The sequence below is a fragment of the Halichoerus grypus genome, chromosome 8, assembly GCF_964656455.1.
Source record: "Halichoerus grypus chromosome 8, mHalGry1.hap1.1, whole genome shotgun sequence".
Taxonomy (NCBI): domain Eukaryota; kingdom Metazoa; phylum Chordata; class Mammalia; order Carnivora; family Phocidae; genus Halichoerus; species Halichoerus grypus.
The window spans coordinates 118,972,878-118,995,337 of NC_135719.1; the positions used below are offsets into that span (position 1 = coordinate 118,972,878).

Below are 22,460 nucleotides of genomic sequence, written 5' to 3' on the forward strand. Positions count from 1 at the left end.
CACACACATCTGGCTTTCTATTCATGATCATTCCCTTCCCCTATGGATCACATCACCCCACGCAACAAATCTGGTTCACAATTTTCTTCTGATTTCTAAGTTAACGATATGCTAAAACCATAAAGTCATCGCAGTTTTGTAGGGAGTTTAGCCAAGGCCAATAAAAAAGAGCTTTAAGAAGCCACAGGAGAAATCTAGGTGCTTCTCTGGCCTCGGCGGGTGAAGGTGAACACTGAATTTACCTAAGTGAAAAACCATTAAGTAATCTGGGCTCTCATACCCTTTGAGCTATTTTTTGCCTCCTAGAGAGGCAGAACATACTGCTTAAGAACCAAGGCCTGCATCCTAGCTCTGCTGTCTGACCTGACAAAGCCTCAGTTACCTCATCTGTAAAATGGAGAGAATAGTATTTACACCTCACTCCGGTGTTGGGAGGATTAAATGTTAAGCCTTGAGAATAGGTAACATTGAACTGCTTAGGAACTCACCTGTTGGTTTTCCAATCACTACTGAAGTTACTTACAGAATAAAACCTCCGATTCAAAACAGGGTTTACCAAAACTCAGCTCCTCCAGGACAGGCCTTAGATCTTACCTTTACCCAAAGTTTTAAATACAGGGGAGGCAAGAGAGGTTAGAAGGGTATAAAAACACTGAAGGTAGACTGCCTGGATTTAAATCCCGGATTCACCACTTTCTAGCTTTTTGACTTAGGACCAATTACTCCAGCTCCTTGGGCCTTAAAGTTTTCTTCTGTGAAATGTGGGATTAAAATAACATGTATGTCTTATGGTTGTTGTGATAATATAAATAAAACACTTGAAGCAGGGCCTGGCACAAAACTAAGATTATTTTGTAGCAGGTATTAAATGTTCGCAAAATTACTTGGTACTTTAAAAAGTCTAGGCTTACGATATCAGTTGACTTAAGTACAACAACATAAGCCAAGTGTTAACAATTTTACCCAAACTGTTCCATAGCCAGTCACCTCAGAAACGCCCAGGACTGGGTACAAGAAAGCCTGAGTAAACATGGATGGCTCACCAAATCAAGCAGCACGAAAAACCTCAGTCAGCTCCTGATATGGCCACTCAAATGCCTCATCTTCCTATTTAATGGAAGACAGCAAGTGTTACTGCTTATAAAAAGTTACCTTATTACTCTCAGATGAGAATTATTTTTTCTTAGATTAGGAAAGAAAGTATTAATAACCCCTCTTAACTCACTGGCATGTTTATGAATACCCCAAAATTCAACAATCATCCCAGTAAGCTTATCGGGAAAACACGTACTATGAAGGGGCAGGGGGAAGGAGGAGACTCTCCATGTCCTCCATGTCTGCAGAGGAAGCTCTAACCCATGTGCCAATCTGAGGATAAGAACGTGACTGATAGTAAATTAAAAAAAAAAAGGAACAATTCACTTTTAAATCATTTTACTGTTTATACCATAATCACATTAAAATTGGCAGAACTCCCATGACAGACAGGACAGAGACCTGTCATGCAAGGCAAACAGTGAAGGTTTCATAAAGCTGGAGAGAAGTACCAGGGTCCCAAGGATGGCCAGAGCGATCTCAGACAGCAGTGCCACGGTGTCGGTGTCGGGGCAGGTGGGGACACAGGCGGCCACGGCCACAGCTGGCCTGAGGCCACTGCTGTTTCCTAAGGGGGATTTCCTAATATGCTTGGTAAGCAGATCACTTGAACAGATATACATGGAGCAGGGTACTGCTTCTGCTGAATAAATTCTACAGGTTCCTGGGTAGGGGCTACAAATCTCATGTGATAAATGGTTGCTGAATTAGGATTTTGCAAAGGTAGTCCCATAACCAACATCCAGGGAAATTTTACCACCAGTGAAATTCTTAGGCCAAAAAATAAATAGCCACACATACCAAACCTACACACCGTGAATTAAAATGGTACCATGTTAGAGCTTATGAAAGAACCAGAGCGGGAAAGATTATTCAAACAGAAGATCCTCATCCTTCTCTTCAGCCAAAAGATTAGCAGGCTCCATCACCTCACCAGCTGCCCTCCGTTGCTCTAAGTCCTTCTCAGATTTTTCCTTGAGAATCTTTTTCTTCTCCTGTATTTTCTTTAATCTGTAAAACAAAAGGAGGGAATTTTCTGAACACTGTTTCAGTTCTAAGTATATCTGACCTCTGCTAGTTTTGTAACAAGGATCATGAACACCTACAAACTAGAACAAAATTTTACTTTTATTTCCATTTCAGTGATCTATATAATCCATTTTTAAAATAAAGATTTGAGGTAGAATATACACATTTTAAGCTGATAATGGACTTTGAAGGGGTGGGGGGAAGGGAGACTATCCACGTCCTACATGTCTGCAGAGAAAGCTCTTTTTAGAAGACAATCCCATGTGCCAATCTGAGCATAAGAATGTGACTGATACTCTTAGCAGTAAATTTTTTAAAAGTTCCCATCCCAGACTCAAACCTTGAAATCCATCCCTTGATAATGGAACACCTTTTAAGCATCAGACATTTATTAAAATTTTGAATCAGTTTGGATCACCACAATCCTGAATGTCACTGAAGGACAGAAACACAATAACCTTTTATAATTAAGATTATAAATCATAGATGGCCACGTCTTCCCTGAGTACGGGCCTTCACCTGTCTCCCACCATCTCTGAACCTGACACACTGACCTCTGTACACTACCCTTTTAGTATCTGTTGTCCCTACCAGCTCCAGTTGGTCATAACCAATTCATGTACATGCCTCATTTCTCTGAGTACTGTGCTAATTCTCTAATGGTATGATTTATATTATTACATAATGCCCCCAAGTACTTTATACTTTCTCCTGCAACATGTTCACCATGCAATACATAGTTGTTGATTAATTCCAGTTTCTTTTTATGAGGCAGACACCTGATCTAAATTATTATTTCATTTTAAAGAATAATCAAGTCTATGAATAGTTTCTCCTAAGGGCCTAACTTTTTGGAGATGCCATATTTTAAATATATGCAAAACTTGGCACAGATTAGTTCTCCAGAGCCTTTGCCAATATTATGTCTTGCTTCTCATTTATCAGAATAAAATGCAGGCTGTGCTAATTCTAAAGAACATAAGCCAACAGTCTCTCAGCAAACTGAGCCTTTGAATAGGAAAAACAAAAAATGATCAATAATTGCCAATTCCAACAAACCTATAGAACTCTTCTCGCTCTCTCTCATCCAGCTCTGTGATGATATAAGCAAGGGTACGTTCAATCCGGGGAATGATGACTAGGGTTTAAAAAAATATATATATGAGAACTTCAGACCTTTTTTCAAATTGCCCGTGTTCATTTGTGTAACATTTTCTAATTGTAAAATTAATCTACATTTAATGCAGAAAACTTAGGAAACAAAAACAAAAAATAAAAGTAAGTATAATCCAACCACCCTAAAATAACTACTGTAAGTATTTCAGTATATGCCCTTCTAGTGTCCTTTCTATGGACAGATAATATACACAATATATACAACACAATTCTATGGACCACAATACATGTAACACTGAACATACTGAATTTATATGAATATACAACACTGAACCACAGATGTTATTTTAAATATAATCACAATCCCTGTTAAAAAGCAGATCAAGCAGAGAGAATGCACTAAGTTGAGTTTTAGGTTAGTCACAAGGTGCTGCTTTACAGAGAATTTGCCTATCTGCTTCTAAAATGTGAACTCGTAGGGGGCGCCTGGGTGGCTCAGTCGTTAAGCGTCTGCCTTCAGCTCAGGTCATGATCCCAGGGTCCCGGGATCGAGCCCTGCATCGGGCTCCCTGCTCGGCGGGGAGCCTGCTTCTCCCTCTCCCACTCCCCCTGCTTGTGCTCCCTCTCTCTCTCTCGCTGTCTGTCAAATAAATAAAATCTTTAAAAAGAAAGAAATTAAATAAAATGTGAACTCGTTGAGTGCTGGAACTATCACCTTATCCACCCTGTTTTGCTTGCAGTTCCACTTACAGGGTCTGGCACTAGCAACTGGTCAGGAAGGGTGTGCTGAGTTTTTAAAAATGAGAGAACTTCCTCGTTAACACAGCGTGCAAAATAACTTCTTTGCTGTTCAAAATTTGTTCCTTTCTTACCTTAAAACTGAGTATTTCTTTAATGAAAATAGAGTTTCTTTAACGGAAAGTATCGTGCCAACACTAAGCACAGTTACAGAATAGTAAGAGATGGAAAATAAATGCATCAAATGGGAAAATGTTTAGGAATCAAGGAGAAGAGCAGGACATAAAGCCTACAGGAAAGGGATTTAAAGTTAAATATTTAATGTGTTCAAAAAGATCACTGAATCACTGGAAAGAACTAAAGAAAACACTAGGGTTTTTAAAAATTGTTTTGTCCTTTATTTGTGACCAGAAATGAATTAAACACTTTGGAATTTTTAACTTAACCATTCCCTTATGTATATGGACTTGGGGGGGGTTACACAACTCTTTTTTTTTTTTTTAAAGATTTTATTTATTTATTTGACAGAGAGAGACACAGCGAGAGAGGGAACACAAGCAGGGGGAGTGGGAGAGGGAGAAGCAGGCCTCCTGCTGAGCAGGGAGCCCGATGTGGGGCTCGATCCCAGGACCCTGGGATCACAACCTGAGCCGAAGGCAGTCGCTTAACCGACTGAGCCACCCAGACGCCCCTACACAACTCTTTTAAAGCACTTACTACTAACCCCTTCCTGTGCGGCTGACCCACGCTGCCCTGCCCACTGGGGATGGGGCAAGGTCTTACTCCCCGTGCGGTCGGTGCCTGGATCCCATGCAAACATGGAGCTATGGACAAGTGGACGAACAAAGAGCCTCACAGCAGCACACACTCACCATGTTCAATGGCATTGACACGCCTGTTGGTTATCTTAATGGCTTCATCCAAAGTAACAAAGGAAGTCTAAGATAAGAGGACAAATTAATAATTTAAGCATGAAGTTTTCCTAATCGTGTCCTGTCTGGCTTTAAGCAGGCTGCACTTGTAGAGAACATTTGCAAACCAAGGCTACATTTCAACAATTTCCATAGAACACTATTTCCAGGCTATTATAATGTGTTTACTTCCGATTTGCCTGAAGTTATAAAAATGGCAAGGGGAGAGAATCAGGCACGATGACATATTATATATATGAACTGGCCACAAAGGGGAAAAAATAGCTTTCATGCATAAACTGTTATATTTGCAGTTAAATCTGGTATTGACTGCTGCCGTTCTCACCTACCAAAGAGTGCAAGTCTACCGATGCACACACGTTTCGTTAGTCATCGGTAGGGACGCTGGTGCGGAAACCACCGTTTCAGAAATCAAAATGTCTCTGGTTCGTTTCCCATAAAATCCCGGGAACAGCCTAAAGCCCTAAGCGCGGGACCCTGTCAGAGAAAGGACCCTCAGATGCCCACGCGCGCCAGGGGCCCTCCGGCTGCTGCGCTCACCTGAAGCGAGGCTAGTTCCACCAGTAACTCCACTGCTTTGGCGTAGTTCCTCTTTAATTTGGCCAGCTGCTCGCCACCTCGGGCTAACCCAGTCAGTTCATAACCTGAAAGAACCAGTCAGGCGATGTCTGTCATTACCGAGTAAATAATCTTCCCCACAAATTTCCCCAAAAGCAGTCAGACTAATACCAAACAAGGAGAAACGAATTCACTGACGCCAGGCCAGGCTGCACAGTCAGTAGGTCTGGTTCTTCCGACGTGAGGTTTTAAGCATTTGGTTTTTTTTAGTTTTTATTGAAAGTCCAGCTAAAATATAGTGTCATTTTAGTTTTAGGTGTTCGGAATAGTGATGTAACACTTCCACGCAATACCTGGTGCTCTCACAAGTGCGCTCCTCACTCCCTATCGCCTATTTCACCCCTGCCCCCCACCCCCTCCCGTAACCATCAGTTTGTTCTCTACAGTTAAGAGTAACAGTGATCATGTTTTTCTTCCCAAGGAAACTACTCTAAATATAACTATAGGAGAAGCTTTTAACCACTGGGCCCCACTGCCTTGGGCGTGACACAGCCTGACGCCCACAGTACAGTACCGTTCCCTAGCAGGGGGCTCCCTAGCTTGCTCCACTTCTTCATCTGAGCTACACTAAACACTCTCTGTGAACCAGTGGAAGACGAGTGCCAAAAATTATTGTTTCTATGAAAAAAAGTTGATTACTTTGGAAAGACTCCATAAAGATGTGTTACTACTCAAATGCTATCAAATTAGGAAACGCTAAGACAATTGTAAAAAATTGAGAATGAGCTATAAAATCTAGGAAGATTTAGCATTCAGATTGCATCACAGAGTCTAAGACCTTATTTTACTTTATAGAAGCTCAAACTGGAAATTATAAACAATGCATTATGGGTGTAGTTTATGCAGAAAGACAACACAGAAGTCTAATTAGTGGATTCATACTCAAAGGCCATGGGCTTGCACATTTTTTTAATGGCAAATGACTGTTTATGTATTTCTAGGTTGAAATAAAATATTTTAAGACATTATAATGTTTTATGACTCCCAATTTTATTAACTGATTAACTCTTGTCCCAACTGTACCGTATAAGAAGGATACTAACACTGGAACCACTAAACTCTAAGAAAGTCCATCCAGCACCAATTTTCCAGGAAAAGGTTCATTTAAAGAGGAATCTGGAGAACGCAGAAACATACACTACCAAAGTCACACTTACTGTCAGTTCCTTCATGGTAATGTTCAAACACTGGCAAAGTAACACCTGTTAAACACAAACATGTGGATTCACAAGCATGTCCATGAAGTACTGTTTCTTGATCACCACTGTTCCCTGTGTTTCTTTTTCAGCAAATACTCAAAAGTCAAAAGACTGGAATTTAACTGGTTTCAATGAATGAATTTAGGAACCTGGTACCTTAAGTGTCCATTCCTATTTAATAATCAAATTATCCTGAGTAATAAGAGATCAAGCTGTTAACAATTATTTTCCTTTCAGCTTTGAGCTATATGTAAAATGCAAAAAAAAAAAAAAAATTGCACATACTTAATGTATACATTTTGATGAATTTAGATATATGCATACACCCATGATACCATCACCACAATAAAGGTAATAAACATTATCTATCACCTCCAAAGATTTGTGTCCCTTTTCTTGTGTGTACGTTAATACTCAACACAAGATCTACCCTAAGTTTTTAAATACACAACACTGCATTGTTAACTATAGGCACTACATTGTACAGCCAATCTCTATAAGGTATTCTTCATGTATAACTGTAACTTTATCCCCATTTCCCCCACCCCCATCCTCTGGCAACCACCAGTTACAAAGATTTTAACATGTAAAGCAAATCAATTTGTTCTAAGTAGAAGAGATTAATTAGGACATGAAGATCTTGCCGTATAAACAGGTTAATTTTTAAAGGTCATCTTTTCTTCCTAAGGATTCTGAAGGGTTGAAAAGTTACCTGCTACGTTATCTTTCTTAGCTCGGATCTTCACTTGGGCTTTATTTACATTTTGGATAACTGTGGTGCTGCAGAAAAAGAAAAGGCCTTGATTTAGTTGAGATTTTAGAGTGAGAAATGAAACTACAGGGACCCATCAGGTAATTTCAACAAGGGTGAGAAAGCACAAGTATGTTTTGATAATTGTCTTTCCAGAAAAAGGAAAATCACTGCTGCCAGAGGAAGGTCTCAGAGAGCAAAGAATGAACCGTAGGAAAACAAAGAATGATTTTAAAGTACACAGACTGCTTGAGTTTTCAGTCAGGCATGTGGTGCCACAGATGTAACTTTAAGGATTTTTATTCAGCCAATGTAATTTAGAGAAAACTCCTGGGGCGCCTGGGTGGCTCAGTCATTAAGCGTCTGCCTTCGGCTCAGGTCATGGTCCCAGGGTCCTGGGATCGAGCCCCGCATCAGGCTCCCTGCTCTGCGGGAGGCCTGCTTCTCCCTCTCTCGCTGTCTCTCGCTGTCAAATAAGTAAATAAAATCTTTAAAAAAAAAAATTTTTTTTTAGAGAAAACTCCTTCCTTCTAGGTTTGCTGTCCAAACCTTCTAGATTTGGCTAAGTAGGAGTTCAATTCCTTTACCCCAGAACCTAATTTCCTTCTGGTTTTGTCTGACTCCCCAACCTGTTCTTATCATAAAGTGTTTTCACCATAACCACCCTAAAACGCATTCACATACCACTTACATACTGTTGATTCCCTTCTGCTGCTAGAACACTGGCAAAAATTAAAGTCCATCTCTTCAAGAGGGCTTAAGCCCCTGTGGTTGTAAGACCTGTCAGCTAATGCTCCTGAGTAACACAAACTAGGAATGGAGACATCGTGTCACTGGGTAAAGACAACTAAAATAAAAAATCCTGAAAACAGTTTCCACCTCTGTCCCCAAATAGCCATCTGACCTCAGGAAGGCACTGAATTTAAAGGGAAAATAACAGGGGCGCCTGGGTGGCTCAGTTGGTTAAGCGACTGCCTTCGTCTCAGGTCATGATCCAGGAGTCCCTGGATCAAGTCCCGCATCAGGCTCCCTGCTCGGCAGGGAGTCTGCTTCTCAGATGAAAGATGAAAAAGTCGGCAGGGATCTTTACTAAAGGACCTCCCCCCTCTCATGTGCTCTCTCTCTCTCTCGCTCTCTCTCAAATAAATAAATAAATAAATCTTTAAAAAAAAAAAAAAAAGGGAAAATAACAATGTTTGCCTGGTTTACCACACAAGCTTATCTGGGGAGAATCACACAACATAACTGGCAAAACCCCCCTGTAAAGCAAAAACTAAACCATTTTACATGCTTTGTATATAAAGCATATATTGATATGACAAAACTCTTAGAATTCATGCCCTTTAAACCAATTCCATTCTCAAACTTATCCTAAGGAAATAATTCTACAGAAACAAAAATATATATGCATGAAAATGTTCATGGCATCTTTTCTAATATTCTAAAACTCTGAAAATCAACCCAAAAGTTCACCATTAGGAGAAACAGTTAATAAATTATGTACATCTAGAGAAAAGTTATACAGCTATGTGAAAATAAGATGTTTAGGACACAATGTTAAATGAAAACAGACTACAGAATGTTAAGTATACTGTGCCTACAACTCTGTACCAGACACGTGTGTGTGATAATAAAGACACTGGTGTTAGGGTCATATAACCCCATCATTTGTCTTCAGTGCTTAGATGTTTTATCATTAACAGTAACTTTTAAGGGAAATTATGAACATGAAAGCACTTTGTTTTTTTAAAACACCCCATTAAGTTCTTCTTACCTGAAATCCCCTGCTGTGAACTTGGCCTCAGCAAGTGAAAAGGCAGCTTCTCTCATCACTTCACCCATCAACATTTTAGTCTGGAAAAGCATAAACCAACAGCTGATTCAACTCGTTTTGTACAAGGAAAAAAACATCAATATCATGTTCCTTTAATAACCAGTATTTTATACCAGGTGTGTCTAAAATATTGACTTGATAACAAAAATGGATATCCAATTTTGCTTGAACAGTTTTGGTTATGGTCACTAACAGTGTTGCAACACCGTATGTTTTATAATTAAAACGTTAGAATAAAGACATTAAGAAATAGAAAATGATCTTTACTAAAGGACCTATCTTATTCCTGCATGGGTCCATACTAATGTGCTCAAATTAATCTCTCAAATTCACTGCAGTGCAGTGAAAATCTTAATGGCATAGTGATTCTAATATAAACCTGGAATATTCAATGTTTGAAAAAATCCAACAATCTTTTTGAAAGAAAAAAAGCGGGGGCAGGTAGGCAGAATTGCCAAGTATTAAAAATAAGGAAATACATCCAATATGGGGACAAATAAGTCAGTGAAATGTAATAGAGTTCAGAAAGAGCCGCAGGTCTCTATGGAAATTTAGTAACATAAACAGGCCATTCAAATGGCCACCCACTTACAAAATGAGCTTGTCCCTATCTCCTTATATCACACACTCCAGAAATTCTTAAAGATAAAACTTAAAAAAATAAAAAACTATAAAACAGAATATTTTCTTAATCTTTTTAGGCCTTCCTAAGCACTATATATAACCCAAAAGCCACATTAAAAAAAAAAAAAAAAAAGACTAACAGATTTGACCAAATAAGTATTTTTTTAAAAAAGTTAAAGGCCAGAGGGAAATATTTTTAGTATTTTACACACTAACTAGAATATTTGTAGAACTCCTACAAAAAGAAAGAAATTGACCAAGAAAATCAAATTACCCATAAACATGAAAAGATGTTCAACCTCACAATCAAAAGTAGTACAAATTAAAGATACTAATTTTAGGGGCATCTGGGTGGCTCAGTCAGTTGAGCGTCCAACTCTTGATTTTGGCTCAGGTCATGATTTCAGGGTCGGGAGATCGAGCCCTGCGTCAAGCTCTGTGCTCATCATGGAGTCTGCTTGAGATTCACTCTCTCCCTTTACCCTCCCTTGGCTCACTCGCTCACTCTCTCTCTGAAATAAATACATCTTTTTTTAAAAAATGGATAAAAATAAAAGACACCATTTTAGCTCAATAGATTGGCAACAAATAAAAAAGATTAACACCCAGTTAGGAAGAATCTGAAAGAATAGATCCTCTCACTAATCATTTGGTGGGAATGTAAATTAGTATTACAAGTTGGAGAACAATTTGGCAATTATCCATCAAAATTTAAATGAATAGGGGCACCTGGGTGGCTCACTTGGTTAAGCATCTGCCTTTGGCTCAGGTCACGATCTCAGGGTCCTGGGATCGAGTCCCACATCAGTCTCCCTGCTCAGCGGGGAGTCTGCTTCTCTCCCCCAAACCCCCCACTCCCACTCATGCACTCTCTCACTCTCAAATAAATTTTTTAAAAACCTTTAAAAAAATGCAAATGACAGATCCTGAAGATTCTAAGACTTTCCAGAGAAATGCTAGCACACATACTGTTAGAAGGTGGAGGAGGGACAGTACAGTATCCTCCAGAGGGAGAAGGCACTCTGAGACGGAAAAACAGTACAAGCCACTCCATACTACTTACACAGAGTTTTACTCCAGGTAACCTACCGACAGGGAGGGATCGGGAAGACAAACAACCCAGGCAGCTATACGGCTGCTCTCCCCACCCCTGTTCCCTGCCAAGTCTGCATCACAACCACTTTTACAGAGCGAGGGGGCGTGGTGGGCAGGTCACAGGGTAGTTCCGTAACGTGTGCGCCAGCCATCTCTACTAGCTGCGTCCGCGGCACCCTTGGTACACCACTTAGGAAGGATGAGAACCCCTCCCACCTTTCAATCAGGGCTAACATTAACCTCCACGGGGCCCGGAACACACAGCCCCACGGAGTCCCTGTGCGGCATGAACAAGATGGAGGAGCTGAAACGGGAGGCAGTGTTGTCAGCACTCCTACACTCCACCCTCGACATCCTTCCGGCCCGGATCATCTTCTCACGCCATTCTTCCGCAAGGACCATGCAGCCAGGTACTGGGAGGTGACCTGCATCCCTGTACCACAGCAGCACTGTGATTATACTTCTAAGACCAGAGAGAATACTTAGAACTGTGGTTCCCCAACACCCCAGGAAAGAGGTCCCTTCCACAGACGCAGCAGTTGGAGCGACCGTAAACTTCGGTGTAAGCGTGGCCTATAACAAGATGTTTCCAGACACAACAGAAACATTAACAATGCAAGGTTATGGGCTGTAAGAAATGTCTTACAAGCAACAGATATGGCAAATCTTCAGTTAGCAACAACAGGGTAGTGGTTTCGTCCCCATGAGGTAATCTATACCATCCCTGGCTTTGGTATTTTCCCTGGGAGATGAAACCATTTATTTTGCTCCTTAATATCATCAGAGGACGTATCTACGTTGTACATACACAACCATACTGACAACCCTACCTCCACACCAAGAGTCAGAGGTTCAGAAGCAGTTCCTTGCATGTGCTGGGCCCTGACCAATATATAATGAAGGGTTAAGGATACCAGATGTGAGGCCTTGGCCCCAAGGGATTAGGACACCAAGCCACCTGGAGGAGGCATTCCAAGTCAATTTCCAATGAACTAGAGCTTTCCCAGATGGGAAGTCTTGTAGCAATCACAGAAGCAGTCCCTCCCCCGCCCATAGGCCTCAGAGCTCCCGACAATACCTGCACCCAAGAGCTGCATGGGTGTCGCTGCTTAGGTGCTCATATGCAGAGGTCTGTCCTGCTATGGGCACAGCCTTAAAAAGTTGAATTGCCAGTTACTACTGGAGACCATCCTTTGAGGGCGCCACCTGGTGACAAAGTCTTTAAGGTGTTTCCTAGTAGTCCATTCATCCTTCCAGTTAGACCTGCAGCAGTGAGACTGTATGGCGGGTGGGAAGTCCACAATATATCCCAGGCCTCTGCCCATTCTTGGACATCATGACCAGTAAAACGTCCCTGGCTCACTATCTGAGTCGGTTTGTACATGCTCTCCAGTTCTGTTAACCTGTTATGGTTGCAGCCTGATTAGCTCTTTTACAGGCAAAGGCTTATACAAGTCCTGTGCAAGTGTCCACACGTGGGTCAGTGCACGTTTGAGCCCTTCCAACACTGGCAAAGGGCCTATGTTATCTACCTGCCAGCGAGAAACAAGGCTTGTAGTCCGCCCAATACACCCCAGGGTATGGCACGGTGACCAGGCGTGTACTGGAGGCAGTCCTTGTCAGCAGCTTGTAGACTGAAATATTTTATTTTCTTTTAAAGATTTTGTTTATTTGAGAGAGAGAGACAGTGACAGAGATAGTGACAGAGAGCGCAAGTGGGGAGGAGAGGGAGAAGCAGGCTCCCACCAAGCAGGGAGTCTGACGTAGAACTCGATCCCAGGACCCCGGGATCATGACCTGAGCCGAAGGCAGACGCTTAGCTGACTGAGCCACCCAGGCGCCCCTGTAGATTGAAATATTTTAAAGGCAAACATAATCTTTTTACTATTTGCCAAGTAGTTCTGGGACCTCAGTCGGTGTCCCGATTTATGATGAACCCATTCTGCTACATCAGACAGAGTCAGCATTTCCTCCAGGAGAACTTGTGCCTGGCCTAGAGCGTTTGCCTAACTGCCTGGTAGTGTGGATGGGGAGTGAGCAGGGACACAGGTCATACTTGGACAGCTGCGTCAGGCTCAGGGCATACTTCCCAAACACCTTCCCACGGTTCTACTCCCCACAGAGCTCTATTTAGTATACCCCAACTGGGGCACCTGGGTGGCTCAGTCGTTAAGCATCTGCCTTCGGCTCAGGTCATGGTCCCAGGGTCCTGGGATCGAGCCCCACATAAGGCTCCCTGCTCATCCAGGAGCCTGCTTCTCCCTCTCCCACTCCCCCTGCTTGTGTTCCCTCTCTCACTGTGTCTCTGTCAAATAAATAAATAAAATCTTTAAAAAAAAAAAAAATAAATAAATAAATAACATACCCCACGCTTCTCTGTGCCATCAAAGCATCCATGCTGTCAACCCTTACAACACTGCCCAGCTGCAGTAGCCAAATCAATGCGCACTGGCTCGTAGGTCAACTCAATCCATACCACTCTCAATTCTGCCCACTGACTACTTTGTTTAGTTTTTTCTTCAAACCAAAGTACATCAGAATCCAGCCGAATGGCAGAGGAATGCCAAATAGGCAGGTTTCCCCTGCAACTGCCATCAGTATACTATGCATCCACCGGAGGCGAGGCTTTCCCTTCCTTTACTTAGGGGAAGGGAGGCACGATGTCAGCGACTCCTGGAAGTTGGGTTGGGTCGACTTAGGTGACCGGCCCTATTAATGAGTGTAGCTCCTGAGATAGTGGGTTGGTTAGTTACAAGCGCTCCTCCGCTGTAGGTAAGCATGTTATTTCTAGAAGGTGCTTCCCTGGGCACAGGCACACTTAGGTTTGCTGAACAAGTCCTTAATTCATGCCATCATAGGCAAATCAGCACTCATTCCTTCTGTCTGCTGCAGTGCAAGATACACAGCTAATAGTTGTTCTTCCATGAGACTACACCTGATTTCTATTCCCTTCCATAAATGAGACCAGAATCCTAACAGGATCCCACAAGCCCCAGCCAAGCCCTTCTAGATACGAATTTACATCTAATTCACATTAATACCCCCAAGGTCCATACTTGTTTTACTGCCATTTTTGCCCTTAAGATAGCCTCTTATTGGAGCACCTCAGTCAGTTAAGCGTCTGCCTTTGGTTCAGGCTGTGATCTTGGGGTCCTGGGATGGAGCCCCATGACCTCGGGCTTCCTGCTCAGCTGGGAGTCTGCTTCTCCCTCTCCCTCTGCTCCTCCTCTTCTCCCTTCTCATGCTCTCTAATAAATAAAATCTTCAAAAAAAAAATATATATATATATATATAGCCTCTTATCAGTTTGCACCCCAATCCCATCGGCTTACCCTTCTAACCAAGGCATTTAAAAAGTCTTAATATCTACTCTATTGCTAGATAGGGAACAAAAAGTCTCCAGTAACCCAATAAACCAAAAGCCTGTAATTCCTCTACCATTTTAGGGATTGGGAAGGCTTGCATTTTACTAATGACCGTCTCTGGCATCACTTGTCTTACTTGACCAGATGATGCCCATGAACTTTACCGATTAACCCAGCCCTTGGATCTTGTCGGTATTTACTTTCCATAATGCTCAGCAAGACCAAATTGAGTTGTCTGAATTTTCTTTCAGGATCCTGTATAAAATTAGATCTTGCCATAATTGTTTGAGAGACCTCGATGGGCCCCATTTCTGCAATTTTATCACTGGGAGAATCCTTTGTTTTTCCCGTTTTTCAACCTATTTCTCTTATGGCGGATTCTTTTGGTTTCCCTTACGTCAGCCACCATGGTAGCAATGGACCGATTAACCATAGGGGCAAGGACAGATATTAAGTCCCACACCATGCCCCCGTGGCTGACTGTAATATAAAGTCTTCCACAGAGAAAAGTAATTCTTTGTCTAGATCTCTAAAATGCTAGGTGTAAATGGCAGGTTTCATTCCCAGTTCACACAGAATTTCTTGTAGTTGTTCCCTGGAGATCAAGGAACATACCCCTTTTAGGCCAAGTTATCTTAATTCTAGCATTTGTCCAATCAAGTTAACTAAGTGCCTGAGATTCTGTCCCAGGATTGTGGCATATATTTGTTGCAAGGCAGAATGAGCACTGACTGGGGCCATTTTTGACATCCCAAACCTCCAAGAGGATACCCTCTTCCCGGTATCCCACCGTGGCAACGCCCACGCTGCCACCCCTTGTCGGCCGCCCTGCCTAAAGCAGCTGACCTGCTCCACTGAGTCAGTGGCAGAATATTCCCTCACTGTCATACCCTGACTAGCGGGAATTTTTTCTCCCTCATCCTCAGGCAAGCAGGTAGCCTGGGGCTCTGTTTGAATCAGAGGGCGTGTCTATATATCATGTTCCTCCTCTAGGACAACCTCCTCCTCATCAGAGTCATCACCCCAGGGATCCCAGGCCTCTGGGTCCCCACTCCCCTGAGACATCACAGTTCTCCCTTCAGTGTGCAGCGGCTGGCACTCACCCTCTCCACCCTCCCAAGCCCATAATTCCCAAGTGTCCCTCGGGCTGTTGGGGTTCCTCCAGACACAGCATCCCGAGAGGAGGAATGTGCGGCTCACACATCCCCTTCCAAAGCCAACACTTCTCCGGTCTGCAGTCTGCTCCGATTCCCGCCCTATTCCTGACTCTCCTCCCCGGCACCTCACCAAGCACACATGGAGGCCCAGCCACGCTGCAACCGCTGGGCGGCGGCTCTCCCTTCTCCTCTCAGGCAGGCCTTCTAACCCCCTGCTTTCATAGAGCGAGGGGCTTGGGGGGGCGGTCACGGGATAGTTAGCTCACACGGCGCCTCCTGCGCGCCACTCTAGGGAGGGTCAGAACAAAGCCTTCCCGCATTCTGGTCAGGGCAAACATTAACCTCCATGGAGCCCACAACACATAGCCCTGAGGAAGGTGACAGTGCAGCCACGAACAAGAGGGAGGGCCAAAGATGGAGTCCGTGTTGTCAGTACTCTTACACATAGACATGAGGACTGAAGAGTACTCTCCCCCACTAAATAGTAAAACTATGCATTCATCAACAGAAAAATGGTTAAATTCCATTATCCATTCGATGGCATTCCATGCAGCTGTTATAAAGAAAGAGGCAGATCTATGTATTGATGTAGAAAGCGGTCTATACTCTGCCAAGGGGAATAGGCAGGAATTGAATTATGTAATGTATAACAGCTGCATGTTACTAAAAACATCCATGATGAAAGACAGACAGAAAGACTATAAATCAAAGTGTCACAGAGAACTCTGGGAAATGAGAAAGGTAGTTGGGAGGGGGAGGGGAATAATCTTCATTTTTTTAAATATATTTCCATATTCACATTTCATTTACCTAAAAAGCACTGAACTGAAACATACTCTGTGCCAGCACTGTTCTAGGCACAGGAAATAAGTGCTGAAAGGATTAAGTCCCTGCTTTCACAGAACTAACACTCTCTAGTGGGGGCAACCAATCAAACAAGAAAATATGCAGTAGTACATGCTATGACAAAAATAAGGAAATGTGGGGTGCCTGAGTGATGCAACTAGTTAAGCGTCAGACTCTTGGTTTCACCTCAGGTCATGATCTCACCGTTGTGAGATCGAACCCCGCGTCTGGCTCTACACTAAGTGTGGAATCTGCTTAAGACTCTCTCTCTACCCTCTCCCTCTGCCCCTCCCCGTGCTCCTGCTCTCTTTCTCCTCTCAAATAAATAAATCTTTAAAAAAAAAAAATAAGGAAACAAGACAGAGGTAAATATAGTGGTCACTTCAGATTGGGTGATCAGGGATGGCTTCTCTGAAGAGACCAGAATGATCAGAGGAGCAAATCATAAGTTCTGGGAAAGAACATTTCAAGCAGAAGAAACAGCTAATGAAGGTAATGAAAAGGTCCTGGAGGAAAATGGCAGGGAGAATGCTCCAAACGAGGTCAGAGTGGCAGGCAGGGGCCAGATCGGATCAAGTGGGGTTTGGCAGGCAAGAGTAATGAGTCCATATTTTATATTAAATGATCTGAAACTTGTTACAGTCATAATGGTATTTCTACTTCTGAAAGAAAGAAATTTAATTAAAATAACTTAAAAATTAAAATGCCAATAGCCATGCTGGATTTTCCTTAAATATCTCTAAAATAAATAACTGTTCTAAGCACAGTTCATTCTACCTCTATTATCTTCTTTAGGATCTGTCGAAATCGAAGAGTTAAGGCATCAGATTTTTTCTTCAGGAGGTTTCGACCTGTCTGTGCTCCTTTTAATCGAGCCTTCATGATGGTCTGTGCCCTATATAAACAAAATTAAAAATATTTATTCCCACTGTTTAAAAAACATAAGAATACTTCCCCCAATATAGTACTAAAATTATGCTTTACTCTATGATGTCATGAGAATAAGAATATATAGCATCTGTGCTGACAGTTGTAACTAATTGGTTTCTCAATACTGTAGATTTCCATCTTCAGTGTTCCATAAATAAGAAGTTCATTTATTTAAAACAGAAATAATTCTTTGACCAATACCTGGGAAAAGTTATTTATTAAATCATAATAAAATTTATCAGGAGTCCTACTTTATGATGCCACCATAGCTAAAATATTTATTTGATTTGCAAGTTAAAATAATGTCTGTGTTTCCATTATAGGTGTATTAAGCATTTTTAAAAAATCTGTCCACTAATAAATATCAAAATTTGAAATGCACTTACCTTCAGGACCAACAATTCCACTGTGAGGAATTTATCCTAAAGATTTACTCCCACATGTACACAAAAATATATACAAGGTTAAGGATGGGTACTCCAGCCTTGTGTGTAATAGCAAAAGGGTGGAAACCAGCTAAATGTTCCATAAATCATGGTTCACATAAAATGGAACAATATGCAGCCATAAAAAAGAGGAAGGTAAAAGAAGAATATAATCTATATTATATTCTCTTACTCATGCAAAGTAAGGGATAAATATGCTTATATTGATATAGAGAATAATTCTAGAAAAGATTCACAGAAACTGCTAACAGTTTCCTTTGGGAAATGGGACTGAGTGGAAAAAATGGATTTACTTTTTACTGTATTTATAATACTCTTTTGGACCTTCTCTAATATATACCACAACCAATAATTACTTTTTCTACTAAAAGTGTGGCATTAAAGTATTTTCATTTCATCAGACAAAATCCTACTACCAATACTTTTATTAACTTGTAAATGACTCAAGGAATCAATGACGCATATTTCTGAGAAGTGACAAACTACAGAACTCTTCTTACCTCTTATTCCAATCTTTTCCCATCAGAAACCCCAATACCAAAGTCAAGAAAATAACAGCAGAAATTGACATTTCTGTTCTTGCTACCATATGCCAGATAAAATTAGTAAGAAAAAAGTAGGAAATATGATTTAACAATAGATTGTATAATGTAGATACTTAAGGTGATTTGTATAAGGGAATATAATTTCATATGACCGGTGTTATACCAACTGCAAAATAGCATGTATTAATGGACCTTTGGGTAAATTCTTAGATTTTACTGAAATCTTTTACCATTGGGGAAAGGTTACTGAGACGATTCTATAGCTGGAATAAACTTTGAACATTATCTTGAAAATGAGGCTTAGAAAAATGAAACACTTTCTCCCAGTCACTCTAGGAAAAAAAAAAAAAACTGATTGAAACACATTTCTGACTCCAGTTCCTTGCCCAAGGCTCAAACTAAGCTCAAACCTAGGCCCACTGTATCCCAACCACATGCCACACTGCCTACTACAAATAGCATCAGATGAACAGTCCTCTCTTTGAAAACTACTATTAGTAGTTGAATTTGCACTGACTGGCCTCATTGGAGGTCTAACCAAGTGAAGCTGGTTCAGTTTCCAGCCTTAGCTGGAGCTATCCACTCCAATGTGTACATTTAGCATATTATCTTGTTGACACTAATGACCAGAATCTGGGCTCAAAGACTTGGATCAAATTTAAGTCAAATCCCAGTACTGCAGATTCAATATAGTAAAAAAGGTGAGCTGGTTGATAAAATTGAATTTACCATGCTAATTTTGATTTCCTCCTAGCTAATGGCACCTCTGTGAAATAAACACATTTTAATTCTTGAGACGTGAAGAGTGACTTGCCTAAGTGCTTACAGCCAGTATGTCATAGAACCTGGATTTGACGGACTCCTGTTTGCAAATCCTTCATGCTTCTTTTGCTTTCACTCTAAACTTGTTTTGTTCTCTCTGCTGCCTAAGTGGGAGACAGCCCCACTTCACAGAATAACACTGTAAGGTGGAACTGACACAGAAGTCACTAAAGTATTTTCTATCCTAGCTCTTAAAAAACCGACTGCTTTATAAGTTTTAGTGCTGCTCAGCACTAGGAAAAAAGTTCGACCTTCAGCTAGAACGATGACTTTGTTTTCAGCTGAATCAAAGACATCTGACTACATGACAAAATACCTGCTGCTAAGCCTTGGGGAAAATATTTAGAGAAGCAGTAACTTCCTGCACCTTATTTTCCTCTCAATCAGCAAGCTGAGTGCTCTCAAATAGCAATTTTCAATTTACAAACCTATTAGTCTTCTTGTCTAAGCCCAAAGAAGTCCATTTTCACTTCTTAGTCTCAAAGTAAAAACAAAAAAATGTTAACATTCTGACTACTATCAAAAATAAACACAGCCACAGGGCGCCTGGGTGCCTCAGTTGTTAAGTGTCTGCCTTCGGCTCAGGTCATGATCCCAGGGTCCTGGGATCGAGCCCCGCATCGAGCTCCCTGCTCAGCAGGAAGCCTGCTTCTCCCTCTCTCACTCCCCCTGCTTGTGTTCCCTCTCTCGCTGTGTCTCTGTCAAATAAATAAATAAAATCTTAAAAAAAAAAAAAAAACACAGCCAGACATTAAAGTGGTGAAAACAGATTTTGTTCAGTAACCACTGACAGTAGCAGAAAAAGCTGAGCTCCATTCTGACTTGTGCAGAAGTGGTTGGGCATTCTAAAGGAAGAATAGGGAGAGGAGCAAATGCTGACTCAAGAAGAGTCACAGAAGTAAAAAATTACAAAGGGCTGGTCACTGAAAATGACACTTGGCCAGCTGTGTCTGCTAGCTGGCAATCATGGAAGTTAGGATTCTATCCTCCCAGAGACTGGGAGACGTCCATCCTTCCTAATAACTACATTTCAAAGAAATGGCTTTCTGATCCTTGAGAATGACACTTCTAAGTTGTAGGAGAGAGATATATATTTCAAAAGGAAAAGAAAGGATTCATAATTGTAAGCCATTTTTAGTGAATGCCCTAAGAAAGGGAGGTCAGGGGCCTAATCATCAGGTATTGGATAGAACAAACAATAAATTCTCCTGGAAGCACTGGGCTTTCTCAGGCAGGCATTTTAATGGGTGCCAGGGTCATTCAAAGAACACAGCCTTAGGCCATGCTAGTTTGGTGGTCTTTCAGTGCAGACATTGGTTTGGGAGTTCTGGTAGCCTTAATCCTTATCTATTTTACAGACAGTGCCTTTCTCCACAACTGACTTGCTTCCCACCTAATAGAAACACCTGCTAAAAAATCAGTAGGTGAAGGTAAAAAATAAGCAAACAAAACCCCAAACCCTTTCATTTCATTAAGAGCTGCAGCCAACCTGGAAGAGACAGAAATATAAGTCTGGGGTTTGAAAAATAATTCTTTTATTTTAGGCATTCTCAGATTCTCTGAGAAAAAAAGTCAGGATGAAGAAAAAAAACCCAGAACATCCCCAAAGAAATAGGACCACAATCAAATATCTAAATGTCAAAGCCAAACCTGATTTTCTACTCCTCACTGTGAAAAAAAAAGAGAGAGAGAGAGAGAGGAAGTAGAAGAGGAGAGGGCAAATAACTAATCTTTACTTTCCACACATTGTTAGGCAAATTTGAGAAAACTACAAAACCTTTAAAAACTGGCCAAACAGAGGTACCTGGGTGGCTCAATCCGTTAAGCACCTGCCTTCAGTTCAGGTCATGATCCCAGAGTCCTGGGATTGAGCCCCGCATCGGACTCCCTGATCAGCTGGGAGCCTGCTTCTCCCTCTCCCTCTGCCTGCCGCTCCCCTTGCTTGTGCTCTCTCCCTCTCTCTCTGTCAGATTAATAAAATCTTAAAATAATAATAACAACAACAATAAAAACTGGCCCAACGCTTAAGGCGCTATGCTTTTTTTTTGTAGACCTTCTATGGATTAATTCTCAAGACACTCTCTCCTCCTGGAGACAGCTCACATTTCGGTGGGAAAGATATGTAAACAAATATCCACTTTACAATCTGATGGGTGGTATTAACCGAGGTCTGTCTGAATGAGGCGCAATGGTGATGGAGCAAATGGACTGCCTCGAAAACTCAGGGGTATCTTCCCACCGCAGGTAGCATTTCATGGGATCTTGGAAAAGGAGAAAGGGGATCCAAGATCAAATCTGACGTCCACGCTAGGGCAATTCGATTCAACCCCAATTTGGCCTAGAAGCCTCTTCTATGTGCTTCTCACCATAGTAAACTTCCCCTCTCAAAGCATTTATCAGACCTCGCTAGCTGGTCCATCTCTCCGTTAAACTGTGAGTTCTTAGGCAAAACTGGCGATGATTCACAGTTCTATAAAACCACTACCCAGCTCAATAAGGGAATACGGGATGAATGACTCGATTGATGAATAAAGTCAGCGGTCCTCCGTAAAAACCAGCAGGCCGGGTAGCCTGTTCCTACGGGTTGAGATTGCTCTGTCCAGTATGGTTCCCTCAGAGGTATGTGTGAGGGAGCATCGCCCCAGACTCACGAAAAGGGACGGGGGAGAGCTCAAGATCCCAGCAAACAAGGAACCTCGCTGCTGGTCCAGGGTATGCAGGGACTGCTGCTCGGGACAGGCGTTCAAGAACCTAGAAATGCTGCTAGACCCGTTCTTTTACTCACATGCGCGAGGGAAAGATTTCAATTCGGTCTTTGCCCGACATTCTGACGATGACAGTTTGGCTCGGATCCCCGGCCGAGCAATCGAGGCTGCAACTGCCCCAGCCACAGGGTCTTCCTCTAAGGGAGTCAGCTGGTTGGGTCACCTGACCCCCTCGCGTTGCTAAGGGGCAGCTGGGCTACGTATATACGCATTCTTCACTTCCGCTTCCTGTTGGCCCGGGGGGAGGGTGGGGGGAGGACAAGAATGAGGCGATGCCCGGATGTTAAGGCCTCGAACCCGGCACTGAACCGCCCCTCACTTCCGGTTCTCCTCCTAGCCCCTCCCCCTCCAGCTCCCAGGAGGCTGCGCAAGGCTCTGCACGCGCGGGGTGGAAAAAAAACAGGAGAGAAGAGTACACTCCTTCTCTTCTTCCACTTTTCATCTTTGGTCACAGCGCCACCTCATGGTTGACTGAAATCTCGAGAGAGGATTAATTCTTCAAGGACAAGGAATCAGAGTATTACCGCTTCCCTGCGCCTTGAAAGTTACTTAG

At 42.2% G+C, this 22,460-nt stretch overlaps 1 protein-coding gene across 1 annotated transcript; it reads right to left on the reverse strand.

Moving 5' to 3' along the window:
• Positions 1-1,417: 1,417 nt before the first annotated feature.
• Positions 1,418-22,111, reverse strand: ATP6V1D (ATPase H+ transporting V1 subunit D). Its single transcript, XM_036071155.2, has 9 exons — positions 21,928-22,111; positions 17,177-17,294; positions 9,253-9,332; positions 7,440-7,507; positions 6,686-6,730; positions 5,451-5,554; positions 4,851-4,917; positions 3,184-3,262; positions 1,418-2,106 (listed from the first exon to the last, which is right to left on the reverse strand). The coding sequence occupies exons 1-9, from the start codon at positions 21,966-21,968 to the stop codon at positions 1,965-1,967; spliced, it is 744 nt and encodes a 247-aa protein (XP_035927048.1). The 5' UTR covers positions 21,969-22,111; the 3' UTR covers positions 1,418-1,964.
• Between the last annotated feature and the right edge of the window lie 349 nt (positions 22,112-22,460).